Raw genomic sequence first — 22888 nt, 5'->3', positions numbered from 1 at the left:
GAGCCCTGGTTAACCATCCTGGTGACTCTAACACAGACTTGCTAATGTCTAGAGAACCATCATGGTGAATTCGCTGGCGCCTGAGCAAACCCCCCGAGCTGGGAGGGCTCTTGGGGCAGCCTCTTGGGCTCCAGGGAAGGCTCTGCTTTGGAAGGTACATTTCACTGAGCCTGCTCAGCCTTGGCACCAGCTCCTGCATTGTAGTGCTGGGACAGCCGGAGATTTCTGCTTGCAGGTCCTGCCCTTGAGATGTGCTGGCTGCAGATTTATTTCTCCAAGCCCTTTTATTTGTCAGAGGGGCCGTGCTGGAGTAGCTTTTCAGAGTAGCTTTTCAGGGCCGGAAAGGGCTATAGTGCAGGCAGGTGTGGGGAGGAGTCAGAGCCTTGGAATGGTGATGTTTGCTGTGAAAAGGCCCATCTCCTAATCCCTGGGCTGTCAGGGTCCAGGCTGAGACAGGGCCTGCGGTGGCAGTGAGTGAGGGGGCTGAGTACAACTGCTCCCACGGCAGGGATTTCTCCGGCCTGGGGCATTGCTGTGCGCCCACCACCGTGGTGTCTGGGGGCTGGGGAGTTCATTCTTGGGCGTCGCTGGGTACCCCTCTGGATTGCAGCATTGGCTTAAGCTAGGGGGAAGCAGTTATCTTTTGTCAAGGTCCACATTTCTTGGTCAAGGTCCAGACTCCAGAGAAAATGATAATAATAATAAAAGTAAATAAAAAGATTTTGCAGTCGGTTCAAAAGTGTCTGGAGGTCTGGCTTTGGCCCGGGTCCACCTGCTGACTACTCTGACTTAAAGCTTTGCTTGGTAAAGGACCAGCCTGGAGCCTTTTCCACCTCATCAGGCGCAGTCTGATGCCTGCGTGATCATTCTCGTTACAGAGCAGACCCATGCAGAAGCCTTTGCTTGCTGTGTCTGGGGGAGCTAACCAGAGCAGGCTGAGCACTGGCAAAAGCAAAGCAAAGTGGAACAGAACAAATCATCAGGTACAAATAAAAGGAGAGGTAGGAGAACTGGAGACCAGTTGAACGCAGGAGGATAAAAAGCTACTTAGAGGAGCCAGTTTTCTGTGGCACGAGCTCTGGATTGTAAAGCCTGTCAGCATCTCTGGCTTACACCGTTGTGTATAAGGAAAACGGTTTCCAAGGCGGATGCATTAGCAGGGACCCTGGCAGTGCTGGGGGGCAGCAGCGGTACCTCCCTGCATGTAGCCCTGCTGCTCTGGGGCTGTGTGGGAGCTGCTGCTGGCCAACCAAGGCTGTGGAGTGGGGCTGCCCAGCATTGGCACAAGGCTAACGGCAGCCACGCGCCAGCCAGGAGCCAGGACGCAGCCTGCTGGTGTCCCCATCGCCAGCTGTGACTACGCAGCTCTGACCCTTTGGTCCCTGCTGCCGGGTTGGTTGAGTAGTGAATTTGGGGTATGCTGTTCTTGTGAGAGGGAGACCCCCTGGATAACTCGGTGCTTGGCTGGAGTTCTGGGGGGAGGCTCCTCTCTGGGACAGGGCTGGTCTCAGATAGGGACTGTCTGACGGAGCTGGAAGCAGGAAACCAGACAGATGCCTCTGCCTCCAAATTTGTGGTCAGAGTTTTGACAAGTATAACAAGTTCAGATTCTGGGGAGGGGAGGGAGCAGCTCACTTCCCCAAAGGGATTCCCTCCCACCGCCCGATCTGAGCCCCATGTACAGGGGTCTGGGCGGATCGTCCCTGCCTGGCCAGCCTGCCACAGCCCTCGTACAGTCGTTGGCCAGGAGCTGTGCCGGGGAGCTGGGCTGTCCCCAAGCCACTCATCGCCCTGTTTGGGCTCACTGAAATCCTGGGGCCCTGGTGGTTGGCAGCCAGCAGCACTGGCACGCAGCCAGCGTCTCAGAGTCAATGGTGAGTGCCAGCTGTGGGGCTGGCTGGAGAGGGGAGGGGCGCCCAGGGAGGAGGGACCTTGCCCCACCGGAGTTTGCTAGCTCATGCCACAGGCTGGCTCGGGGCTGTGGGGTGTCCGTCACCAGTCCAGATCCGACAGTGACCACAGGATATCGTTATCTGACGTCAGCTGCCCTCGGTGGGTGCCTGAGTGGGCCAGTGCCCCTGACACCACAGTGTCCCAGGCAACTCATTGTAATGACCCTTTGTGGCTCTTCTCGGCAGAGGGGGGGCAGGGACCGGTCCCCTCACTCCGGAGGCTTTGCTGCAGGGCAGGGTTGAGGCAGGCTGGGGGAGGAGCTTGTCCTGCTGCGGCCCAGGCTGTGCCAGTTTTCTGGCTGCACGTCTCCAGAGCTGTCTGGCAGCCTCCCCCAGCGCTACATTCCCCTGGGGAGGGGACCCACTGGGCTTGCTGGGGGGGCACAGAGCAGCCTGGGGCAGGGCCAGGAGGGCCATTGTTGCTGTGGGGCTGTTCCATTCACTCTGGCTGAGAATGAGTGAGAGTGCCTGTGAAATGCACTTTCCACGGGGATTTCAGTGCTATCTTCAGCCCCGGCGCCGGAGAGCTTCGGCTGGGAAGGGCTCCCCCGGCAGGGCGCTGGGGCAGGGTGGCCCCCAGCCCCTGGAAAAGGTTCCCCCTGCAGGGCACTGGGCCAGGGTGGCCCCCCAACTGGTGCCAGCCCAGCGTTTGGGTTTGAATGGATTTAAACCTCCTTCCCGGCCTACACCCTGTTGAGCCCCCGAGTCGCTGACACACTAGCAGGGTGAGAGCCCTGTTCTGTTTCTCTGGGTGACAGTGGCCAGAGCGCAGCTCAGACAGGATCCTGTGGGGCTCTCTGGATTTGTTTGGGGGAAGCGATCTTCAGGACCTTCCCGTCTGCCTGGCCTCTCCTATCATGGGCAGGAGGGTGACTGCATATCCCACAGGGCGTGCTGGAGGCAAGGCTGTTCTCTGAATCTGCTGGGGGGAGCCAAGTGTAGCACGCTCCTGGGGGATGGGGCGAAGGCACCGTTGCCCAACAGGGTGCCCTCCGCTCTGCCTAGCTCGCTCTCTCTAGTGGCTTGAGGCCTGAGGAGAGGGTATGGAACGGCTGGAAAGCTTAAGAAATCTGCTTGGTTTGTACTTTTAAAAGTGGGGTGCGTGCAGCCTGCTGCTGCTACTAGAGGGTTCCTCAGCTTAAGGGATGGGGCGTGGTGAAATCCATTCTCCGGGGGGCCTGGGGCACTGGCATTAAACAGGAGGGTTTGCTCTCTCTGTTAAACCTGGGAAAGCCCCTTTCCCTCGTGGTGGCTGGAGCGTCCCCTTTACTTTCACTAGTTCTGCACTCACTTGGGTTCTCCCAGGCTAGAGAAGCTGAGAACGCCTACGGGACAGGCCTGCACCCCACCCGTCCTCCCGAGAGCTGAGTTCTGTACAGCCTGGCTCTAGCTGACTGGTGCCATGATGATGGGCAGCTGAGGACAGTTCGTGCCAATGGAGGCTGTGGCAGTTGCCAGGAGATCTCTGTATTCAGTTCACCAGGTTTCTGCTGGTGCAGGGCTGTCACTTGTATGCTCCTGCCATGCTGGGCTCTGAGCCTCGCTCAGCGCTCTAACAATTCCACCACATGCAGGTCCAACCAAGCCCTCCACTGATCCATGCGATGTGGTCCCTGCTGGAGCCCAGCACTTCTCGCGTCTCCATCCCTCAGGCAGGCTGGCTGAGCCTTTCAGCTTCTAGCCACACCTGCAGCGCAGACGTAATTGGGCACATGGAGCAGAAAGCCGGCACTAGTTCACTCTATTGTTGGTTTTCGTTCTTGTGGTGTGACTGGAGAGGTGTGCTGTAGAGGTTTCCTTGTCAGGACTTGTGTAGCTCCCGGGAGTCGCCAGTGCGGTAACGGCGTGGCTGCACGTTATCGGCTGCAGTGACTGTGTGTGTGTGTTCGCTCCGTTGTGTTGCTGGGTGTTGCACTTCCAGGGCTGGGAGCTTTCTGGGGCAGGCGTAGCACTGTGCATGCTTACGGTGCCACGTGTTAGTGATGACATGGAAAGGGCACGGTTTAGCTAGGAAGCTCGTTTCTTCTCCAGGCACTGGAGCAGCCAGACTTCCTTGAGCTGCTGGACTTTGGGCTGAGTTGTCTCTTCGGTAATTTACCTTACCGCTGTGTAGCCAGTGGAAATGCTGAGATCTCTACTTTACACTGCACAATTTCTCCTCTTAGCCAAAGGCCAGAGCTGTATGTCAGAGCTGGCAGGGTGTGTGCCTCTCCTCTCAGTACAGGACAGGTTGAGGGGAAGCAGTGACCCTGCCCTAGTCCTAGAGGGCGTAATTGGGACACTTAGTATAGATCTGTATTGTGTTTGCGTTTTACTTATAGCTGCTGCTTAAATTCCAGTAACTCCTCGTGATAGATATGCCTGTGAGTGCTGGGGTTCCTGCTGGGGACATACCAGCAGCTGAGCCCTGACTGGGGCTGTGTCTGTCTGTTTTACTAGCTGGCTGCTTGTCTTGTGCTGCTGTTCTCCTGTAACGGTGGTGCTGAGAACAGCAAGGGCAGGAGAGCTTTTAGCTAATTAACAGGAAAACAGAAGAAAATGTATCTCCTAGTAGTCTGTGCCCAAGCTGCTGTCTGGAGACATGGCTGGAGTTTGGTTCTCTGCCTGGCTATTCTCCCGTGTGCAGAGTGTTCAGTCCAACTCTGCTCTCATGCCTTCCTAGTGTAATACCTCTCATTTTACAGAACTGATTATTGTAAATGTCCTTGGAGGGCTTCCTCCGTTCCCTGCCTTGCCCCCGTATGCATCCCAGGCATGGCCCAGCACGTCTGCTGAATGGAAGAAGCAAGGTCATCGCTTTAACGTAAGTTTCACTCTCCCCTTTCTTCCTCCCAGTCAGGGTAGCTGTCCCGGTCCCAGCTCCATGTGACATCGCCATGGCCTTTTCTTCACGGTTTGCATTCTGGGAACAAAAGGGAAGTCTCTTTTGTGTTTGCTGTCCCTGCCATGCTCGGCCTTCGTGCAGTTTGTGTGCCCAGCAGACAGCATGTTACCAGGAAGCTGCCCCTAGTTTGCCCAGTTCGGGGAGTTTGCCAGGAGAGGAGTCGTGGTGGGGCCTGGGAGGGTGGGCACAGCAATGCAGCATGTACTTCAGGCACTTCGTTTTAAACAGCTGCTGTGAACTTCCGCCTGGTGCGATGTGCCGCTCACATTGAGTGCAGTCCCCCCAGTGCAGCAGGCCAGCACAAGGCCTGACGTGGGATTTCAGTGATGTCCTCTGCATCAGGACAAAATCCACCCCCTTGTGAACTGAGCAAGCTGGGAGCTGCTCCCCCCATCACTAACATCTGCCTGGTAAATACTCTGTGTCTTCTAAACCCATGTTAAGCAGCACTAACATCTGGGCTCCTAGTCCAGCTGTGCTGTAAGAACATGACTGTAACCTTGGCTTTGGGGTCTGTGCAGGGAGGCAAAGCAGAGAGCCCACAGCTGCTGTGCAGTCAGTCACTCTTGCAAATGAAGGGACTTCGCTGCTCTGGAGTGGAATGTGCAGGAGCAATGCCCAAGCCATAGGAGCCATTCTTGGGGTAGCGGGGCTGAGCTGTGCTCCCTAATGCCAGCAGTAACCCAAGCTGGTGAGGAAGGGTTCCCTTCTGTGCAATGACCTCACCTTGTGAGACTTTTTTGGTACCATGAGTCAGGCTGACTCTGAATGCAGTCACTGAGCTCCAGGGTGGGGATGTCCTTGGGGGATGTTTAAATGCTCCGGAGAAGCTTCCCAAGGTGTTCTGCTAGCTCCTGATCCGGAGAGCACCGGGCTCTGGGAGCCAAGTGCCGTGCGGGAGCCGTGGCTTCGCTGGCTGAGAGGCTGGGTGCACGGGAAGCAGTGAAATGGTGAGACACTGAAGCCTGTTACATCCTGGAACCCAAGTGTTACAGTAGCTGTGCATGTGGGTGGGAGCTGAGTTCCCCCTTGTACCACGGTATCAGGGGGATTACCCCAAGGAGGGGTTACTAATGCATGGCCTGAGTGGGTGACTTACTAATGCCACCAGTGGCCTGCTCATGACTGACCTTTCATGGAAGATGTTCCTCACCACGTTTAATTGCAACCTTTGCCACTTGTCTTGTGCGGGGGTGGACACTGTATTTTCCTCAGCTGAAACTGGGGGACAGCAGTCAGCCGTGAATGCTGCTCCACAGGGATGGGAATAGCTGAAATCTCACTTCCTGGGGGTGCGTTCAGCTGGGGCACAGGGGTTCGGTAGGCTTCAAGGAGAAACAGCCTCTGTAACTCCAGTACTGTATTTCATGGTAAGGCTTTTCATGCTGCTTTCTGTTTTAATGGCCTCTCTTAGGGTCTGAGCCTAGAACCAGTGAAGTCCATGGAGTTGTTCCACGGTTTTCAGTGAGCTTTGGCTCAGGCCCGTAATTGGGCTGTCCCCGTTAAGATGGCACACCTTGGGCGGTGGCTTGCCCTGACTAGAGATCAGCTATTGATTGGGGGAGTTGCTGTCCTTCCTGCTGCCAGCGACCCCTCGTTGCTTAATGCAGTGCGGGGCACAGTCACACAGGCCAAGGAAAGTTTCCTCCGTATTGTCTATCCTCTGCTGTAGAGAGGCCTTTTCAGAGCACTGCTGGGTTTAAAGCAGCCCTGGTCACTGTGTGCCTTCCCTGGAGTTTTCCAGGGCAGGCAGAGGCATATGCTTGTGTTTGCCGGTGCTTCCAAAGGGATGGCTGCTGGAGAGATTAGCTGATGACGTTTAACTTGCAATACGGCATCTGATGTGGTAAGAGCAGGGGCAGCTTGCCCCAAGCCAGCTCACTTTCCTTATCTGAGCACTTGGCTTTTCACTTGTTACTCAGTTTAGCTCCCTTGTCACAGCTAAACTGAGTAACAAGCAGAAAGCCAGAAACCCTCCTGGGGAGGGGAAATGGGGCTTTATGTGCCAGCCACGTCACCAACTGCAAATACAGTCCATCCCGTTCGACGGAGCTTAGCTGCTGTGAGCTATGGAGCATGTCGGCACGTCACTGACCAAGGGCAGCCGAGTGGTGTTACAAAGCCACACAGCAGGAGTGTTCCAGTGTCATCTCTGCTTTCTCCCCAGCAGCAGGCCCGGTGTGGCTTTTGATTTTGAAATAATTGGGAAACATTTTTGCACTCATCTCCAATGCTCGTGAATGTCAGGGAAGCCATAAGCTTTACTGTGTACTGAATGCACTGTCAGGGTCCCTGGCTTTGCCACGGCCTATGCTTCAGAGGAAGGCACAAACTCTCCCCCCCCCCCAACGCACTCTATTGTGTAATGGCATCTCTTGGGCGGCTGTTGCTTCCTGAGCCCCACAAGCAGCCGCTATTTGCTCTGAAGCATGAGTATCAGCAGGCCTTGTAACTTTCTCCATGCTAATATATCTGCAAATGCTACTCTTGCTCTCATAACTGTTGTCATCCTTGAACCTTACTAAGCTGTTTGCCCCAGCGTCCTGCAGCGGTGAGTTGCAGAGGTCCTGCTTCTGCTTTGACTCTTGTGGTCGCAGCAGTGAATTGCACAAGAGCCAAAGTCTCTGGAAGCAGCTTCACCCCCACAGCTCTGATCTTGGCCACGCTTGTGTGCTCACAACGTGCTAGTGCAAAGTGTGTGCAGGAGAAACTCTGGAAGTCCCTTGGAGAGCTCTGACTGAAATATGCCCCTCTTCTCTGTTTATCCCCCAGGTTAAGGACGAGGACAAAGTTTTATCTGTGAAAAAAACTGGGAAAGAGGATGGGGCAGTAAGTGTCTGTGGGATCAAGGGGGCTAGCTTTGAGTGCTGAATCCAGCTCGTGCTAACTCACAGGCCCAGACAACCTCCTTTCAGACCCAAAGGCCACTAACGGCAGGTACCAGACCGACTCTGCTTGACGGGCAGCCCAGTCTTTGGGTTGGTACTAGCACTGCTGGTGACAAAGAGGTGGACCCAGGGTGGTGTGCTGCTTCTGGCTCTGGGGTCTGTGATGTTACCCGTCCAAGGTGGTGAGCAGCTGGTTCAGCAAAGCTGCTGCTGCTTTTCCTTTCTGAGGGTGGGATTTATCCAGTGAGGAGAAGCCACTCTCCCCAGGCGCAGTGGGCTGGGTACGGCTCTCTCTGGGGGCAGCTGGTCACACCCCTGGGTAGATCAGAGAGGCCTGTAGAGGTTCCGGGGTGAATCCCATGTGGCAGTGCCCAGGCTGCCTCTGCCATGTGCTGCTTTGAGCCATCAGGCCAGCCTGCATCCCTTGCCTAGTGCCTCGCTTATTAGGGGTCAGGGAGTGTGATTCTGTGGCTGCAGGGTTGTTACCTTGGAGACGGGATGGAAGTCGAATGGGGATTTGATTGGCTGAGCATGAGCTGCAGGTAGAAGTGGTCGCGGAGCAGGTTGGCGTGTCATTCTGCATTCACATAGTGCCTGTAGCCCAGAGACTGGGGGCAGATCCCTCTGTGCTAATGAGGGTGGAGCCGAAGGAGAGGGCATCAGCTGATTTGAGAGGGGATGGCTGGTGGTTGTGCTAAGGCTCAGATGCGGAGCCGCTGGAAGCAGTGGTTCATGTCCCAGCAGGGTTGCTCTGTGCTCCTCACCAGGCCGATCCATGGAGTGGTGGCAGGTTATTGGGATGGTCTTTCACATGCACCCTTAGGAGCCCAGGCTTGCTCTGCTGTGCAGGGCTAGTAAAGGTCCTGGGACATGTTCTGTCAGTGTCCCTGTGTCTCCTGTCCCCACACCAAACTTTCCTTTCTTTCCTTTGTTGTGGGCATGAGCTGCTTGGCTCCTCCCCAGAGGTGGCTGAATTCTAGAGGTGGATCAAGTAAGTGATTCCTGGATATTGGTGATTAGCAAAGCTGTGTGGGACCCCTCCAGAGGAAAGAAATGACAAACGGTGCTGGTAAAGCAGTAATCTTACCAAAGTCCCAGCTCATCTTGCTGGGACTGTATCACTATGGAAGTGACCTTACAGAAAGATACATACAGCATCAGCACTAATCTGCATGACTGGCAGATTGGGCTGGGTGCAGCCTCCTCTCCTCCAGTCCCGTGTCCAGAGAGCTATCCTGCTGCTCAGACAGAGCGCAGGGTGCGGTAGCGGAGCTGTGGAGATGCTGCCCCTCTGACACCCAGCAGTGTCACTTCTCACTTCAGTGGCATTAATCAGCAGCATCTCGATTGATGCAGTATCAGCAGGCAGGTCCCTGGCACTGGGAACGTTGATCCCATGTGGGCTGCTGCCGGCTGACCCTTTGGGAGCTCCTCCCCAGCTGACAAGAGGGCTGGCTGGCAGCCACTCGGCACAGATGGGCCACCCGCTCGCCGCCGGGTCCAGGGGCTGTGGGACGCGGCTCGCCTTTCCAGGGGATCCCTGTCCCTCGCCAGAGAGGACTTTGCCCATAAGGTATTTGCCCAGCCTGAAGCGACTGCCACAGCATTTCCCATAGGCACAGAGCTGAGCTGGCTTTCTTGGGAGCTGCTCCCGAGAGCTGCATGGTGCATAAGACAGCAAGGGTCCTTCACCTGCCAGTCACAAGCCCTGTTCCCTCTGAATGCCTTCTGCTGTGGGACCCTGTCCTGTCTGCAGGGGCCTGGGGCAGTGCCCTAGCGGTGGGGAGTGAAGTGCAGGGTGGGCACCCCGGAGAGGCTGTTTTTGTGAGTGCTTTGCCTTCCCAGTCAACTTGCTGCAGCGTACTTCCCAAGCCAGGCTGTGCTGCAGTGCAGTCTGTTAGGAGGCTAGATTCAAGTCTAATGTATTGTCCCTGCCTCAGATCTCACCGGCGTGCGACCCGCTCTGGCTAGGAGCAGTGACACAAACAGGGTCTCTTTAACCTGGATTTTGTCACCACCTGCTGTGCAAGGTTAACCCGTTGGTGGCTTGGCTGCTCACTCAGATGGGCGCTCTGCTGCTTGCTGGTCTCTATCCACCTTCAGCACATCTCTTCTTTCCTGTGTTGGCTTTAATTGGAGCATTGGGGGGTGGGGTTGTCTGGGGGGCGATAAAAGGTTTTTGTGTGGTTTGCATCAGGAATAACGTCATACACGATGGTAAATGAGCTGGGAAGAAAATTCCAAGGCGTGCCCTGTTTGTGGGGCACCGATTTGCAGGGAGAATTGCTGAGTGTGTGAACATGCTGCAGAACCCCTGCGGCTGTTCCAAACCTGCCGGCCAGGTTGATTTCCCCCAGCCTCCCCTTCTGAAATAGAAAGCTAAATGGAGCACGCAGCTTCCTGCGCGAGGCTGGGGAGGCTGTTCTGAGCGCTCAGCTTTGAACGGTGGGGCATTATTGGCAGCACTTAGGGAACAGAAAATTGCAGTGGGATTGGGAGATGCTGCCTGCATGGTACCAGCCCGAATGCAGACTCTAGCTGGCTTTGTTCCTACCTCTGCCTGGAGACCTGGAGATCAAACAGGGACTGTCTGGTGAAGGCAGCACCAGCAGTGCCATGCTAGTGGGATCCGTTTCGCTATCACCAGGGCAGTAAATAATTCACAGGGAGAGAAGCCCAGAGCTGAGTGACAGACAAAGGTCTTGGCAGGTGCATATGAGGGACAGGTGAGGGGCATGGTCAGGACGAGCTGGGTCACCAAATGAGCCCCATACAGAGAGGGACTAGGGGCAGCAGCCTGAGACACCCAGCGGGATCTGTGCTGGCCCAGGCTCTTGCATCTCTCCCCGCCTGGATCGTGGGAGAGTGGGTGGGAGCCACTCGTTCCTGGCAGGGTGGGAAGAGCAGACCTCTGGGCCTAGAGGTATTTCTCAGTAATTTGGTTTTCCTGCTGCAGCCACCACTAGCGACATGATGCAGAGCTGACACCACGGGGCTTGGCTCCAGGTGTTAGTTCAAAACCTTTTGTTTATCCTTCTTGCCAAGGAATTGACAGTTCCTAGGTTCCTTATCCATCTGCCTCTCTGCAGACAGCGAGGGCAGGGTGGAAGCCACCCCTGCTGCCCCCTTCACCATGGGAAGTCTCAGCGGAGGCCTTGAATTAATTATGTTCAGCTCAAATGCCCACGTCTTGGGCTGGTCCCACTGGAGTCTGGCAGCAACATAAACCTGTGAGAGGAGTCCCCCAACCCGTGCAGGACTCTCGTGTGCGTCCTGGTATTGTCATGGTGGAGGCAGGAGCCCCAGCCATCTGTACGTGCTTTGAGCAGCTGAGCCCAGAGTGGGGGGAGCTCTGCTGGTCTAGGCGTCTGCAGGTTGTCTCGTCCAGTTAAAGTGCAGAGAGAGGTTTCTCCCCCACCAGACTGGCCCTTGCAGGAGGTGGGGACCAACTGTCCTCCATCCCTTGTGCTGCAGGTGCCCCTCTCCCCCGTTGCAGGGAGGTGGAGCCTGCATCTGCACGTTTAGGTGTCCCCCAACATTGTGGTGGTAGACGCTCCAGCAGGTAGGTTCTCACATTGACATCATCTTCTCCTGCCTGCACCTGGAGATGTAGTGAAACTTTCTGGGAGTGTTTCTGTTAGCCCTGGCGCTAGAGCTCAAAGCAGCAGCGGCATGGAGAAGGCCCTCTCCAGAGAGAGCCATCCACCGCAGCTCCTTTTCCAAACCCTTGGGGAGCATCCTGCAGAGCAGTGGCTGGTCTGGACTCCGTGAAGGGTGCAGCTTTGTTACTGGTGCTCTTCGTAAGCTGTGTCACATGGCGAGGTCTCAGAACAAGCTTGTCCTGGCCTGGGAAAACCGTGAACACTAAACAAAGTGTCTGTAGCTCCAAGGCCCAGTCCTGTGCCCATTGAAGCCGATGGCAGAACTGCTGCTGCTGGCAGTGGGCGCAGGATGGAGCCCAGAACACTCTTCTCCTCTCTCTATGTCACCTGCCACGTGGATGCACTGGAGGATTGGCAGGGGAGGCTGAGGCTGGGTTATCTGCTGAAGCGAGGTCTCTGTGTGCGTGTGTGTGTGTTGTGGTAAGGGGATGCCCTCCTGTAATGTGCTCATGTATTTGTAACTGTAGTCAGAAAATCCAAATGCAGGGAAAGACGATCCACCCACTTCTCGAAGCCCAGAGCCTCCAGAGTGTCCAGGGAGAGTGAAGACCCCAGAGCCTCTGCTCAACGGCGAGAACCAGCTGCCCTCCCAGGCACCTGCCCGGAGCATGAATGGCCTGCAAGGATCCAGGGCTGGCTCGCTGGCCCAGCCCGAGCCGCTGGGAGAGGAGAGCCAGGGCCTGTCCAGGAAGAGAGTGGTGAGGGTGGTGCGGAAGGTGGTGCGCAAAGTCCTGCCTGGCGAGGACTCTGGCTGCACCAAGGAGCAGGGGAGGGACGGGAAGTCTCCTGAGCCAGCTTCCTCAGCCAAGAAGGAAGAGAAGGCGCCACCCAGGGTGATGTCTTCACCTCCATTGCCTGCGTCCTTCCCGAAGCCGGAGCCCAAGGAGACTGGCCCCAAGGATGAGATCTCGGTGGGTCTGAGAAGCCTGATGTCCCGAGGCAAAACCAAACAGCACAGGCCTCGCCTTAGGCTGGCGGAGAAGCAGGAGGAGGAGAAACCTCGCGAGCTAAAAACACCCCCAGTGAGGAAGGAACCCGAGAAGCCTGGCTCCCCGTCTCCTGCGCAGGAGGAAGGGCCAGTAGCCACCCCAGGCCCCAGAGCAAAGCAAGAGCAGACTGTGCAACCCTCAGGAGCCAAAGTGGAGCCAGTACAAGTTGCACCTCAGAATGCAGCTGCCCTGGGGCAAGCCAAGGTATGCACAAGTGTGTGCAGTCTAGACCGGTGATGCATGGCACCGGTGTGTGGTCTGGGCACTGCTTGTGAGTGCCGTGGGGCTGATGTGATCGCTGCCAGCACACATCCAGGGTCTGGGTGCGGGTCCGTGCACACGTGCGGTGCCTGGCTGAAGGAGTGCATGGCTTTTCCTCACAGGAGTGCTAGGACGTGCCGTTCAATCCATTTGGTGACAGGTGCGTGGTGTGAGCTGCTCACTGTAACTTACTGCGTGTTCCTAGCCCTGTGCTGGTGCTGCTTCTCCCAGGTCAGTGCACGGGGCCTGTTATCGGACCTGTCCCAATGTGTGTGCTTGCTACTGTTAGCCTGCGAGCCAGGGCTGGAGGAGGAGCCCTGCAGCTGCTCAGCAACGGGAGCCCTTTGGCTGTTGGTTCCCCTTGTAGAGCTCTGGGGATGTCATAAGGAGAGGGTGGGTCCAGCAGCGGTCAGCTGTGACCTTTCCCCTCCCAGTTCTGTTTGGTAGCGAGTCTCCAAAGAACTTGTTTTGGGATTGTGTTTTAGGGACAGAGCTCATTCCACCATGGCCAAGCAGCCTGCTCAGGGCACTGCATTAGTGGGGGCTCGCAGAGCAGGCTCCCATGCTGGGTGCAGGCTTTGCCCCCTTCCTCCAACGGGCAGAGCCTCTGGGATCTGCCTGGGGGAGCCAGGTCCTTGTGCCGGATGCTGGTGCCCTGCCCTGGCTGCTCCAAACCAGGGACGGAAAAGCACACCCCTGCCATCCCCAGGGCTTCCTGGGAACCTCTTGCTGATGCTGTTCATTTCTCAAGGTCTGGGGATCGGTTCCCCAGGTTCCTCTCCGAGCCATCGTTGCCACTCCTGGAGTGACAGGAGGGGACACTGCAGAGCCAGGTGTTCCTTCCTGCCCAAGGCCTTGAGTGCTTGGCCCTGGTGTTCGTGCCACCATGAGCCCTCTGCCCCCGGAGCCTGACCTATGTCTCCTGCATGCCAGCACAGCGTCCTAACCACATGCTCTTTCCCGGCCCCTGTGGTGCTAGCCCGGTGCTGTGTGAAATGTTCGTTAGTCTGCAGGCCTGACGTGTGCTGTGCAGCGTATGTGAGGTTGAGCATTGGCCCGGCCCAGCATGTGAGGTGGAACCTCGCCTGGTCTCCTTACCGGGATTCCTAAGGACAAATCCCAGTCACTCAGCGTCCCTGTCTCTCTCTGACCTGGCTCGCTCCATGGGGGAACCCCAGCTAGCAGAGAAGCAGCTGCCTCCCCCAGGAGCTGCAGAGGGATCCCCCCAGCAGGCGTGCGTGGTGAGCTGCTGGGTGGGGGAGCTGGGGACAGGGGAGGCCAGTGCTGTTGGTGATTGTGAAAGGCCTGTGACCCCCCATTGGGCATTGTCACTGAGACGGTAGCTGGCGAAGCTCTTAGTTCAGGAGTACAGAACTGTGCCCCAGTTGTGCAGAGCGTGCTGGCCTGGCTGGTAGAACACACCTGGCGGTGGCTGTGCCTGGCCATGTGTGTAAAAGGGCACTTCCCTGACTTCAGGGGCAGCTGGGGGTGGAGGGGGCAAGGGGCTGGCGTCCGTGGGGAATCAAGCCCTCCTTGTGAATGGCTGAAAAGCGGCCTGCTCCTGTGAGTGCTCTGCTAGCAGGTGGGTGCTGCTGGTTTTCCCGGGGCGCACTCACGTGTGGGGGATGCCATCCTTTGCGCCGTACGATCCGAGCTTCCCCCTGGTAACTAGTGTGTTCCTGGGACAGTTGCTTTGGTGTCGTGTGTGTTCCAGAAATGTGGCCAGAGAGCCAAGGTCTTTGGCTGGCAGCTCTGCCTGCACGGCAGCTCTTGTGCCTGGCTCCAGCCTCTCCCCCGGAGGGAAGTTTCCCGGGCCCCGGCCTGCCTGGTCAGGCTGTGCGGAAGGGTTGCTGCTTGCGAGCGCAGTCCTTTGGCTCTCGTCTCGCTGCCCTCGAGCGCACGCGGACTCTGTGGGAAGATGAGGAAGCCTTTGCTATGCTTCATTAAATGTAGCCCTGAGCTGCCATGTGCGTTGGCCTGGGAGCCGCTAATCCAGTTCAAGTCTGTCTTGCTACAGCAACCAGTGGAGCCGGTGGCGTTAAAGAAGCCCCTCCCTAAGCCCCCTCCTCTTCTGGATGCTGCTCACTGGTTCTCCAGTGTGGCTGGCCGTACCCTTCCCCCACGGGCCCCTCGTGCTGGGCGCATACCTCAATGCTCTAGCTTGGGAGCACTGGATCGGCCCCCTCCTTTCCTCCTTGCCCTTACTGGCTGCCAAGCACTGCAGCAAGCTCCCGCCTCTTCTAGTGAGGGACCGTCCAGCATCCCCTCTGCTCAGCCAGCAGCTTGGATCCCTGCGCAGGGACTCAGGACCATGGAGCCCTTCCCCGCTGACCCCCAGGCCGCATGGTGAGCGTGTGAGCTCAGCAGGGCTAACCCCCAGCTAGTTCGGAGTGTAGGTGGAGTGCGTTACAAGTGCTGACCCCTCGGTGCCCTGTGTGGGCAGCTGGGCCAGTGCGCCATGCCCGGACCGACGGTGAGGCCTGTGCCATGGGAGCTGGGAATGCTGTGTGCCTTCATCCCCCTCTGGAGTGCTGGCTGCAGGCTGTGCCCAGAGGGAGAAGGGGCTTTGGGAGGTGGTTCCTGCTTGGAGCTGAGACCTCCCTGAGGGAGCCTTGCCCCAGCCCTCTCCCTGCAGTGTGCAGGGCATGCGAACTCCCATGCTGTGCAGCAGCAGGCGACTGAGGGGGCAAACACACAGTCCCTCTGCATTTGTCACCAGCTCTGAGGGCTCAAGGAGGCCAGCTTCCTCCTGCCTTTGGCAAAGCACCCCAGTAGTTTGCCAGCAGCCAGTTCTCCAGCTGCCTCCTTTGCTCAGGGCTGGGAGTGGCACGAAGGGTGACGCTAATGCTGGTTTGACCTTCAGGCTGCAGCCGGCCCCGGTTCCCAGCTGACCCCAGTGGAGGAAGCTCACAGAAGGCTGGAGAGGATCTTCATGGCTGCTGTAATTCACGGTGTTATTCCTGTGTACATGCACCCGCTCAGCTCTCCCTGCCAGCGTGCTATGGCTCCCCGCTGCTTGTGCTCCGTGCATGTGGCAGCTCTGACTCGAGGTGCCTCCGGGACTGGGCTGGTGTGCTCCCATTGCTCCCTTGGCTTTTCTGTGTGCCTGGGAGCTGCCGGGAGGCACCTCAGACCTCCCCTCTACTTTTGGGAGCCATCAGGAACTTCTAACCTGTGTGGCTACGTCTGGCGAAAAGCCTCAGCTCTCAAATTTCGAGGCACAGAGTGTCGTGTGCTGGAGCTCCCTGATTTGATCAAATCCCCTCTTACCCCCCACATCTGGCTGCAGAGGTCACAGGATTCCCTTCCACAAAAACCATTTTCCTCGCTGTTTAAAATATGTGTCAGCACCAGCTACCTACACTAACAGCCCAGGAGTTCAGGGGTGCTTGGCTAGCAGGCTGGGTAGGAGCTGTGCTTTGTTCTCTGAGGATGTCCCTCTTCTATCCCTTGCCAGTATTACTGCCCGTAGGAGGATGTGTGCGGCTCGGGGGCCTGCCGTTCCCTTTCATCCTGGCACTGCCCACGCAGGAGAGGCCTGCGCTTTCTTTCCAATGCCTCAGCTGCTTGCCACCGACTAACTGCTGCACCTGTGGAGGGTGGGGCAAGTGTCCCAGAGCACAGCAGGGGATGTCCCGACACGGGTCCCTTGTGTGGACCCTGTCCTCTGACTCCCTGGGGTGGGAGTTAGCTGAGCATCAGGGAGAGGCCATGGCCAGGCGGACTTGCTCCACATGTGGAAGAGTAACGCTGGGGTGAGGCTGCTGGCCTCTGCAGCCTGGAGAAGGAAGCGTGCCACCCCTCCTGTGCCAAGGGGCAACCCACGCCTGCTGCCACCCATGGCCTACTGGTCTCTCCGCTCCTGGCGGGTGAGCGAATGGCACGCTGGGGCCTCGAGGCCGGCTGCACTCGCTGAGGAGGACAGCAGCAGCCACAGTTACTCACTTGAGTTTATGCCAGGGGCATTTGGGCTGCTGGCCAGCGAGCAGTGCAGCCCGTGGGTGCAGCCCGGAGTCGGTCAGGTCTGTAGAGAGTTAAACTTTTCCTGTTCGTACTGACCCTGGTGAGCAGCCGTCTGTGGAAAGGCCAGTGCTGCCAGCTTTCTGCGAGCTCCCTGGGCCTCCGCTTGGGGCTGGCCATGGTCAGCACCGGGAGTGGTTCCATTCGTGGCAGGGCCATTGATTACCAGTGGGGTGACCTGCTTCCTCCACCCTCCTCCTCCTCTTCCTCCTCCAGGAGAGAGCTTTGGGCCGCCCAGCAGTGTGGCTGGTAGCTGGCTGGAGTCAGCGGTGGGCTCGCTTTGTTGGGTCCACTCTGTAACACTGGCTCTTGGAAATCCAATCTGGCCTGCAGTAGGGGAAGGCTCAGACAGCTGTCAGGCAGTGGATTGTACCCTGCGGGGGGGCCGGGGCAGGGTTGCTCTGTGATGCAGGCTGCATTCCCTGGGATCAGACCCATCCACTGTGGAACCAGCCCAGGTCACATCCTTGTTGGCTCACTCATGGCTGTACCAGGCAATTAGCAATTCAGCCGAGGGGTTTTGTTGGCAGGGAGCAGAGCCAGCTGCTGTGACTCCTGCTCTGATTTGGAGGCCAGGCTCTGTTGAGAGACAGCTGTGCAGTTCCTTCGCCTATGCCGAAGCCTGTGCGAGGTGCTGAGCAGAAGCTGGCTGGCTCTGGGACCTGGCCTTGCTGGTCGAGTGAGGCCCCACTGGCCTGACAAGGGTGGTGGTTGTCCCCTGAGCCATGGGAAAGTGGTTGGTTTGAGCAGTGTGTGGTTGGGTGTGGATGTGGGGTTTTGGCCTGGGCAGTTGCACGTCTGCTCTGTTTGGGGTCGCTGGCCGGAGTGCGTTTCCTTCACGTCTCTGCTTATCTCACCCTCTTTCTTTTCCTTTTTCCCCTTCTTGCTTTGCTGCCATTAGCTGGAGCCTGTGGCCTCCCCGTCAGCACAGAGTCAGGTACTGTACCTCTACCCACAGAAGCTCTCTGCTTCCACCGGTGACCTTCCACCGTCGTCTGTCTGCCTCTGGGCTGGTGTCTGTGCACGTGCCTCATGCTGGAGTGTAAGGCTTTCTTCACCTGTCTGGTTCTCTGCCCTGCTCATTCCTGCCATCGTGCTAGCTAGACCTGCTCTGGAGCCATTCTCTAGTAGTCCCAAGTCTCCCCACCTGCGGGCAAGGACTTGTGTGTTATTTCCTCTGGCCTTGAGACTTTCCTCCTACAAGCCAGGCAAGCGTGTGTGGGGAGGAGAAGAGGCCGCCCGGCTACCGGCAGCGGGGGGCTGCGTACAGCAGGGTGGGGAACAGGCCGCCCGGCTCCCGGCAGCGGGAGGCTGCATGTGGCGGGGCAGGGAACAGGCCGCCCGGCTCCTGGCAGCGGGGGGCTGCGTGCGGCGGGCCAGGGAACAGGCCGCTCGGCTCCCGGCAGTGGGGGGCTGCGTGCGGCGGGGCGGGGAACAGGCCACCCGGCTCCTGGCAGCGGGGGGCTGCATTGGCCAGTGCTGCTGACCGCTGGTCTCCCCAAGTTTCTAGAGTAGCTAGTGTGGGTCTCCCTCAGGCCAGTGGCATTTGACTTTGTGCACCGGGGCTTCCTGGCTGGAGACTGACTTGTTCACCTCTGCGCAGGAGTTGCCCTGGGGTCAGAGTTACTCCCTCCCTTCCCACCTGGAAAGCAGGAGGTGTGAGCTCTGCCCTGGGATGGTGCCCGTGCGCTTGCTGAGTATAGTCCTGCCGCTGTGCTGGCAGCAGAGAACAGACAATGCAGATCAGTGCAGGCATGGGGAGGCTGTTGGACAGTCTCAGGCACGAGGAGCGTGAGCAGCTGTTAACTGTCTCAGCAGAAGGTGACATTCGGGCATTGCCCAGGTCCTCCCCTGCTAACAGTGAGTGGGACGAAGGACACTGTGCCCTTGCCAGCTGTCTGTCCCTAGGGTCACTCGGCGAGTCAGTGGCAGAGCTGACGAGAACCCGGGAGTCCTGACTCCCAGCTGTAGGCCCTGTGTACTGGGTAGGCTGCCTCTCGACTGTACGGGCATCACCACTTGGCCTGCTCCTTGGACGAAGCGCCCAAAGGTGAAGGGCCAGGCTGAGCAGCAGAATGGTATAGGCAGTAAACTCCCCCAGACCTCAGTGGGGACTTGGATCAGCTCTTGGGTCCCCAAGGCTGCAAACACCTGAGTGTGGACGAGGTTCCCGAGCCGGGGCTGGTCTGACAAGCCCAGCGGCGGCTGTAGGTGGGCGAGGGACCCCAGCCGGGGCTGGTCTGACGAGCCCAGCGGCGGCTGTAGGTAGGCGAGGGACCCCAGCCGGGGCTGGTCTGACGAGCCCAGCGGCGGCTGTAGGCGGGCGAGGGACCCCAGCCGGGCGAGGGACCCCAGCCGGGGCTGGTCTGATGAGCCCAGCGGCGGCTGTAGGTGGGCGAGGGACCCCAGCCGGGGCTGGTCTGACGAGCCCAGCGGCGGCTGTAGGTAGGCGAGGGACCCCAGCCGGGGCTGGTCTGACGAGCCCAGCGGCGGCTGTAGGCGGGCGAGGGACCCCAGCCGGGCGAGGGACCCCAGCCGGGGCTGGTCTGATGAGCCCAGCGGCGGCTGTAGGTGGGCGAGGGACCCCAGCCGGGGCTGGTCTGACGAGCCCAGCGGCGGCTGTAGGTAGGCGAGGGACCCCAGCCGGGGCTGGTCTGACGAGCCCAGCGGCGGCTGTAGGTAGGCGAGGGACCCCAGTCGGTGCTGGTCTGACGAGCCCAGCGGCGGCTGTAGGCGGGCGAGGGACCCCAGCCGGGCGAGGGACCCCAGCCGGGGCTGGTCTGATGAGCCCAGCGGCGGCTGTAGGCGGGCGAGGGACCCCAGCCGGGGCTGGTCTGACGAGCCCATCGGCTGGTATAGACGGGCGAGGGACCCCAGCCGCGGCTGGTCTGACGAGCCCAGCGGCGGCTGTAGGTAGGCGAGGGACCCCAGCCGGGGCTGGTCTGACGAGCCCAGTGGCGGCTGTAGGCGGGCGAGGGACCCCAGCCGGGCGAGGGACCCCAGCCGGGGCTGGTCTGATGAGCCCAGCGGCGGCTGTAGGTGGGCGAGGGACCCCAGCCGGGGCTGGTCTGACGAGCCCAGCGGCGGCTGTAGGTAGGCGAGGGACCCCAGCCGGGGCTGGTCTGACGAGCCCAGCGGCGGCTGTAGGTAGGCGAGGGACCCCAGTCGGGGCTGGTCTGACGAGCCCAGCGGCGGCTGTAGGCGGGCGAGGGACCCCAGCCGGGCGAGGGACCCCAGCCGGGCGAGGGACCCCAGCCGGGGCTGGTCTGACGAGCCCAGCGGCGGCTGTAGGTGGGCGAGGGACCCCAGCCGGGGCTGGTCTGACGAGCCCAGCGGCGGCTGTAGGTAGGCGAGGGACCCCAGCCGCGGCTGGTCTGACGAGCCCAGCGGCGGCTGTAGGTGGGCGAGGGACCCCAGCCGGGGCTGGTCTGACGAGCCCAGCGGCGGCTGTAGGTAGGCGAGGGACCCCAGCCGGGGCTGGTCTGACGAGCCCAGCGGCGGCTGTAGACGGACGAGGGACCCCAGCCGGGGCTGGTCTGACGAGCCCAGCGGCGGCTGTAGACGGACGAGGGACCCCAGCCGGGGCTGGTCTGACGAGCCCAGCGGCGGGTATAGACGGGCGAGGTTCCCGAGCCGGGGCTGGTCTGATGAGCCCAGCGGCGGCTGTAGGCGGGCAAGGGACCCCAGCCGGGGCTGGTCTGACGAGCCCAGCGGCGGCTGTAGGTAGGCGAGGGACCCCAGCCGGGGCTGGTCTGACAAGCCCAGCGGCGGCTGTAGGTAGGCGAGGGACCCCAGCCGGGGCTGGTCTGACGAGCCCAGCGGCGGCTGTAGACGGACGAGGGACCCCAGCCGGGGCTGGTCTGACGAGCCCAGCGGCGGCTGTAGACGGACGAGGGACCCCAGCCGGGGCTGGTCTGACGAGCCCAGCGGCGGGTATAGACGGGCGAGGTTCCCGAGCCGGGGCTGGTCTGATGAGCCCAGCGGCGGCTGTAGGCGGGCAAGGGACCCCAGCCGGGGCTGGTCTGACGAGCCCAGCGGCGGGTATAGATGGGCGAGGGACCCCAGCCGGGGCTGGTCTGACGAGCCCATCGGCGGGTATAGACGGGCGAGGGACCCAGCTAGGCAGGTAAATGGGTAACCCAGAGCCTCTTGCCTCAGGTGCAGTCGCTGCCTCCACCTGCTGGTCAGCAGTGAAAGCTGCATCCGCTCCTGGGCTCTAGGGGGAGGTGGGATCGATCCGTCGCCCAGCCCCGGTAGGCTCTGGTCTGTTCCTGGCTGGGCAGTCACCCGTGGATAGGCGGGGTTCGCAGGGCGCTGGGCTGTGGCTGGGCGTCTTTTGGAGCATTGTTCTCTTGCCCGTTTCAGCCACCAAGCTGGACTCTCCGTGTCACTCGCTCCCAGACACGCACGCGACTGCATTTGGGGAGCAAGAATCTGCAGTGCTGGGGGGTCCCGTTCACCCTTCTGAGCAGGGGGTGAGGGTTCCTCCACGTGCTGGAGAACATGCCGGTTTTATCACTTCCTGCCCGACGCCCGCCTGCCTGTTAGCCTAGGTGGGACCCGCCTTCCCACTGGCTCCTGGTTTTCCCAGCTGCTTGTGTATTGGATAGCTGGGGAGCACAGCAAGGCAGGCAGAGGGGCTTGCCCCCAAGCCTCCCGTGTGGTGGGGCAGAGCATTGAGGTCAAGGCCCAGGCCTGGGAGACGCGCTCCAGGTCTACCACTTACTCCTTAGGTGACGGTGGGCAGGTCAGTGGCCTCTCTTCAGAGGCCCCGCTCTGCAAAGCCTTGTGCAGGAGGTCAGACTAGATGATCAGATTGGTCCCTTCTGACCTATGAGTCTATGAGCATTTGAGGAGGCGTGCTGGGAAACGCAGGGCACTGTTGTGACCCTCAGAGCAGCCCAGGAGCAGGGGAGCTGTGGATGGGGGCTGCCAGACATTGCCACCCTACCCACAGCCCTACCCTGAGCGCAGTGTGGGCACTGGAAACTCTCCTTCAGGTGCAGCCGCCCCTCCTGCAGCGTGGCAGGGGGTGCTTGGGGCAGTGCTGACAGCGTGCCGAAGGGTCGGGAGCGACGCTGTGCCACTGGCCCCTCGTTGCATGGTCAGCAGGTTTTGTCCCATTCACTTCCATTGCTTCTCATAGTAGCTTCCTCTGCTCTCTGCGCCTTCCTCTGGGGGAAGAGGACATTAACCCTTTACACCTTGCTTCCCCATCGGCCTCAATAGGGACAGGCGGACGATGCCCCAGCAGCCACGTTTGGCCCAGCCTCTGCTGCATCCCTGCCTCAGGTTTGGCTGCTTGAGCACACGAACGTTTCCGGGAGTGTCTGGGAATTTGCTTGATGCTGGGGCGTGGGGGCACTGCCTTGTTTGTGTGCGGGTGTGTTGCTCCTCCTCTTTGTGTTTGCACGAGGCCTTTGCCCTACATGTTTGCATGAGGTCGTTGGTGGGGCAGGGTCTTAGCCAGGACAGCTGGAAAAGCCCCTGGGCCCAGCCAATCTACTCTCCACAAACCAGCCTGGGCTTGCTCCCTGAAGGAACATGGCCCTGTTCAGTGACTCCAGGGTTCAGGGCCTGCCCTCGGGACGACTCCTCCACCCAGCAGAGCCTGCTCTTGGGCAGCTTTGCCAATAGCCTGACCCTGGTTCTCCCCTGTGGCCCACCCTCAGCAGTTCTCCTGTCCCGTGAGCCCCCGAGAGCTGTGCCTGGTTTGCAGAGCTATCTGTGCAGGGCCCTGTTTGCACAGCTGTGGGGTGTTGCTTTGTGAGACTCCAGGTGTCGTTAGTGTGGTCTCAGTTTGCAGAGTTGCCCCATTGTGCTCTCCATGCCCTGTGCAGGGGGGCAGAGGCTGCATACATTGTTCACTTGGCTTGGAGGTTTAGGGCTGTCCCTTCTCTGCACTCTCCCTATGTCCACGTGGCCTGTGTTCATTCTGCTCTGCAGGATGCACCGTGTTCCTCACTGCCCTGCTCTGCTCTTCCTTTCTGGGTGTGGATTCTGCTGCGAGGGTGTCGCACACTCAGCTTGTCCAGCTGCACCTGGGCGAGTGACTTGGTTGTGTCAGTCCAGGACCCGCTGTGAGGCTGGCTTGAGCAGGATGGCTGCTCTGAGAGCTAGTGTCGCGCAGACCACTCTGGCTGTTAGCGGCACAGGGGTGCTGCCATGCTCCCTTTGATGGCCAGAGCCAGGATCTGTCAGGTGGAACAGCAGGGACCAGCTTTCCCACCTC

The 22888-nt window shown here is 59.6% G+C and overlaps 1 protein-coding gene across 22 annotated transcripts in view; it reads left to right on the top strand.

The window, feature by feature from the left end:
- Nucleotides 1-22888, top strand: part of MYO18A (myosin XVIIIA) — a 136862-nt gene that overhangs the window by 55296 nt on the left and 58678 nt on the right. For 6 of the 22 annotated variants that reach the window (XM_030536199.1, XM_030536198.1, XM_030536184.1 and 3 more), the window contains exons 3-7: nucleotides 7609-7665; nucleotides 11854-12579; nucleotides 15500-15577; nucleotides 17558-17593; nucleotides 21886-21948. The exons of 4 other annotated variants lie outside the window; for them this stretch is intronic. In XM_030536199.1, coding sequence (XP_030392059.1) covers nucleotides 7609-7665; nucleotides 11854-12579; nucleotides 15500-15577; nucleotides 17558-17593; nucleotides 21886-21948 — 960 coding nt within the window. Of the gene's footprint in view, nucleotides 1-4674; nucleotides 4756-4787; nucleotides 4868-7608; nucleotides 7666-11853; nucleotides 12580-15499; nucleotides 15578-17557; nucleotides 17594-21885; nucleotides 21949-22888 lie in introns of those variants that run through there. 12 more of the 22 variants (XM_030536197.1, XM_030536195.1, XM_030536196.1 and 9 more) reach the window with 9 other exon arrangements.

This window comes from Gopherus evgoodei, chromosome 17 (genome assembly GCF_007399415.2).
Source record: "Gopherus evgoodei ecotype Sinaloan lineage chromosome 17, rGopEvg1_v1.p, whole genome shotgun sequence".
Classification (NCBI taxonomy): Eukaryota; Metazoa; Chordata; order Testudines; family Testudinidae; genus Gopherus; species Gopherus evgoodei.
The sequence above is the reverse complement of the archived record's forward strand: the minus strand, read 5'-3'. Positions and strand labels throughout refer to the sequence as shown.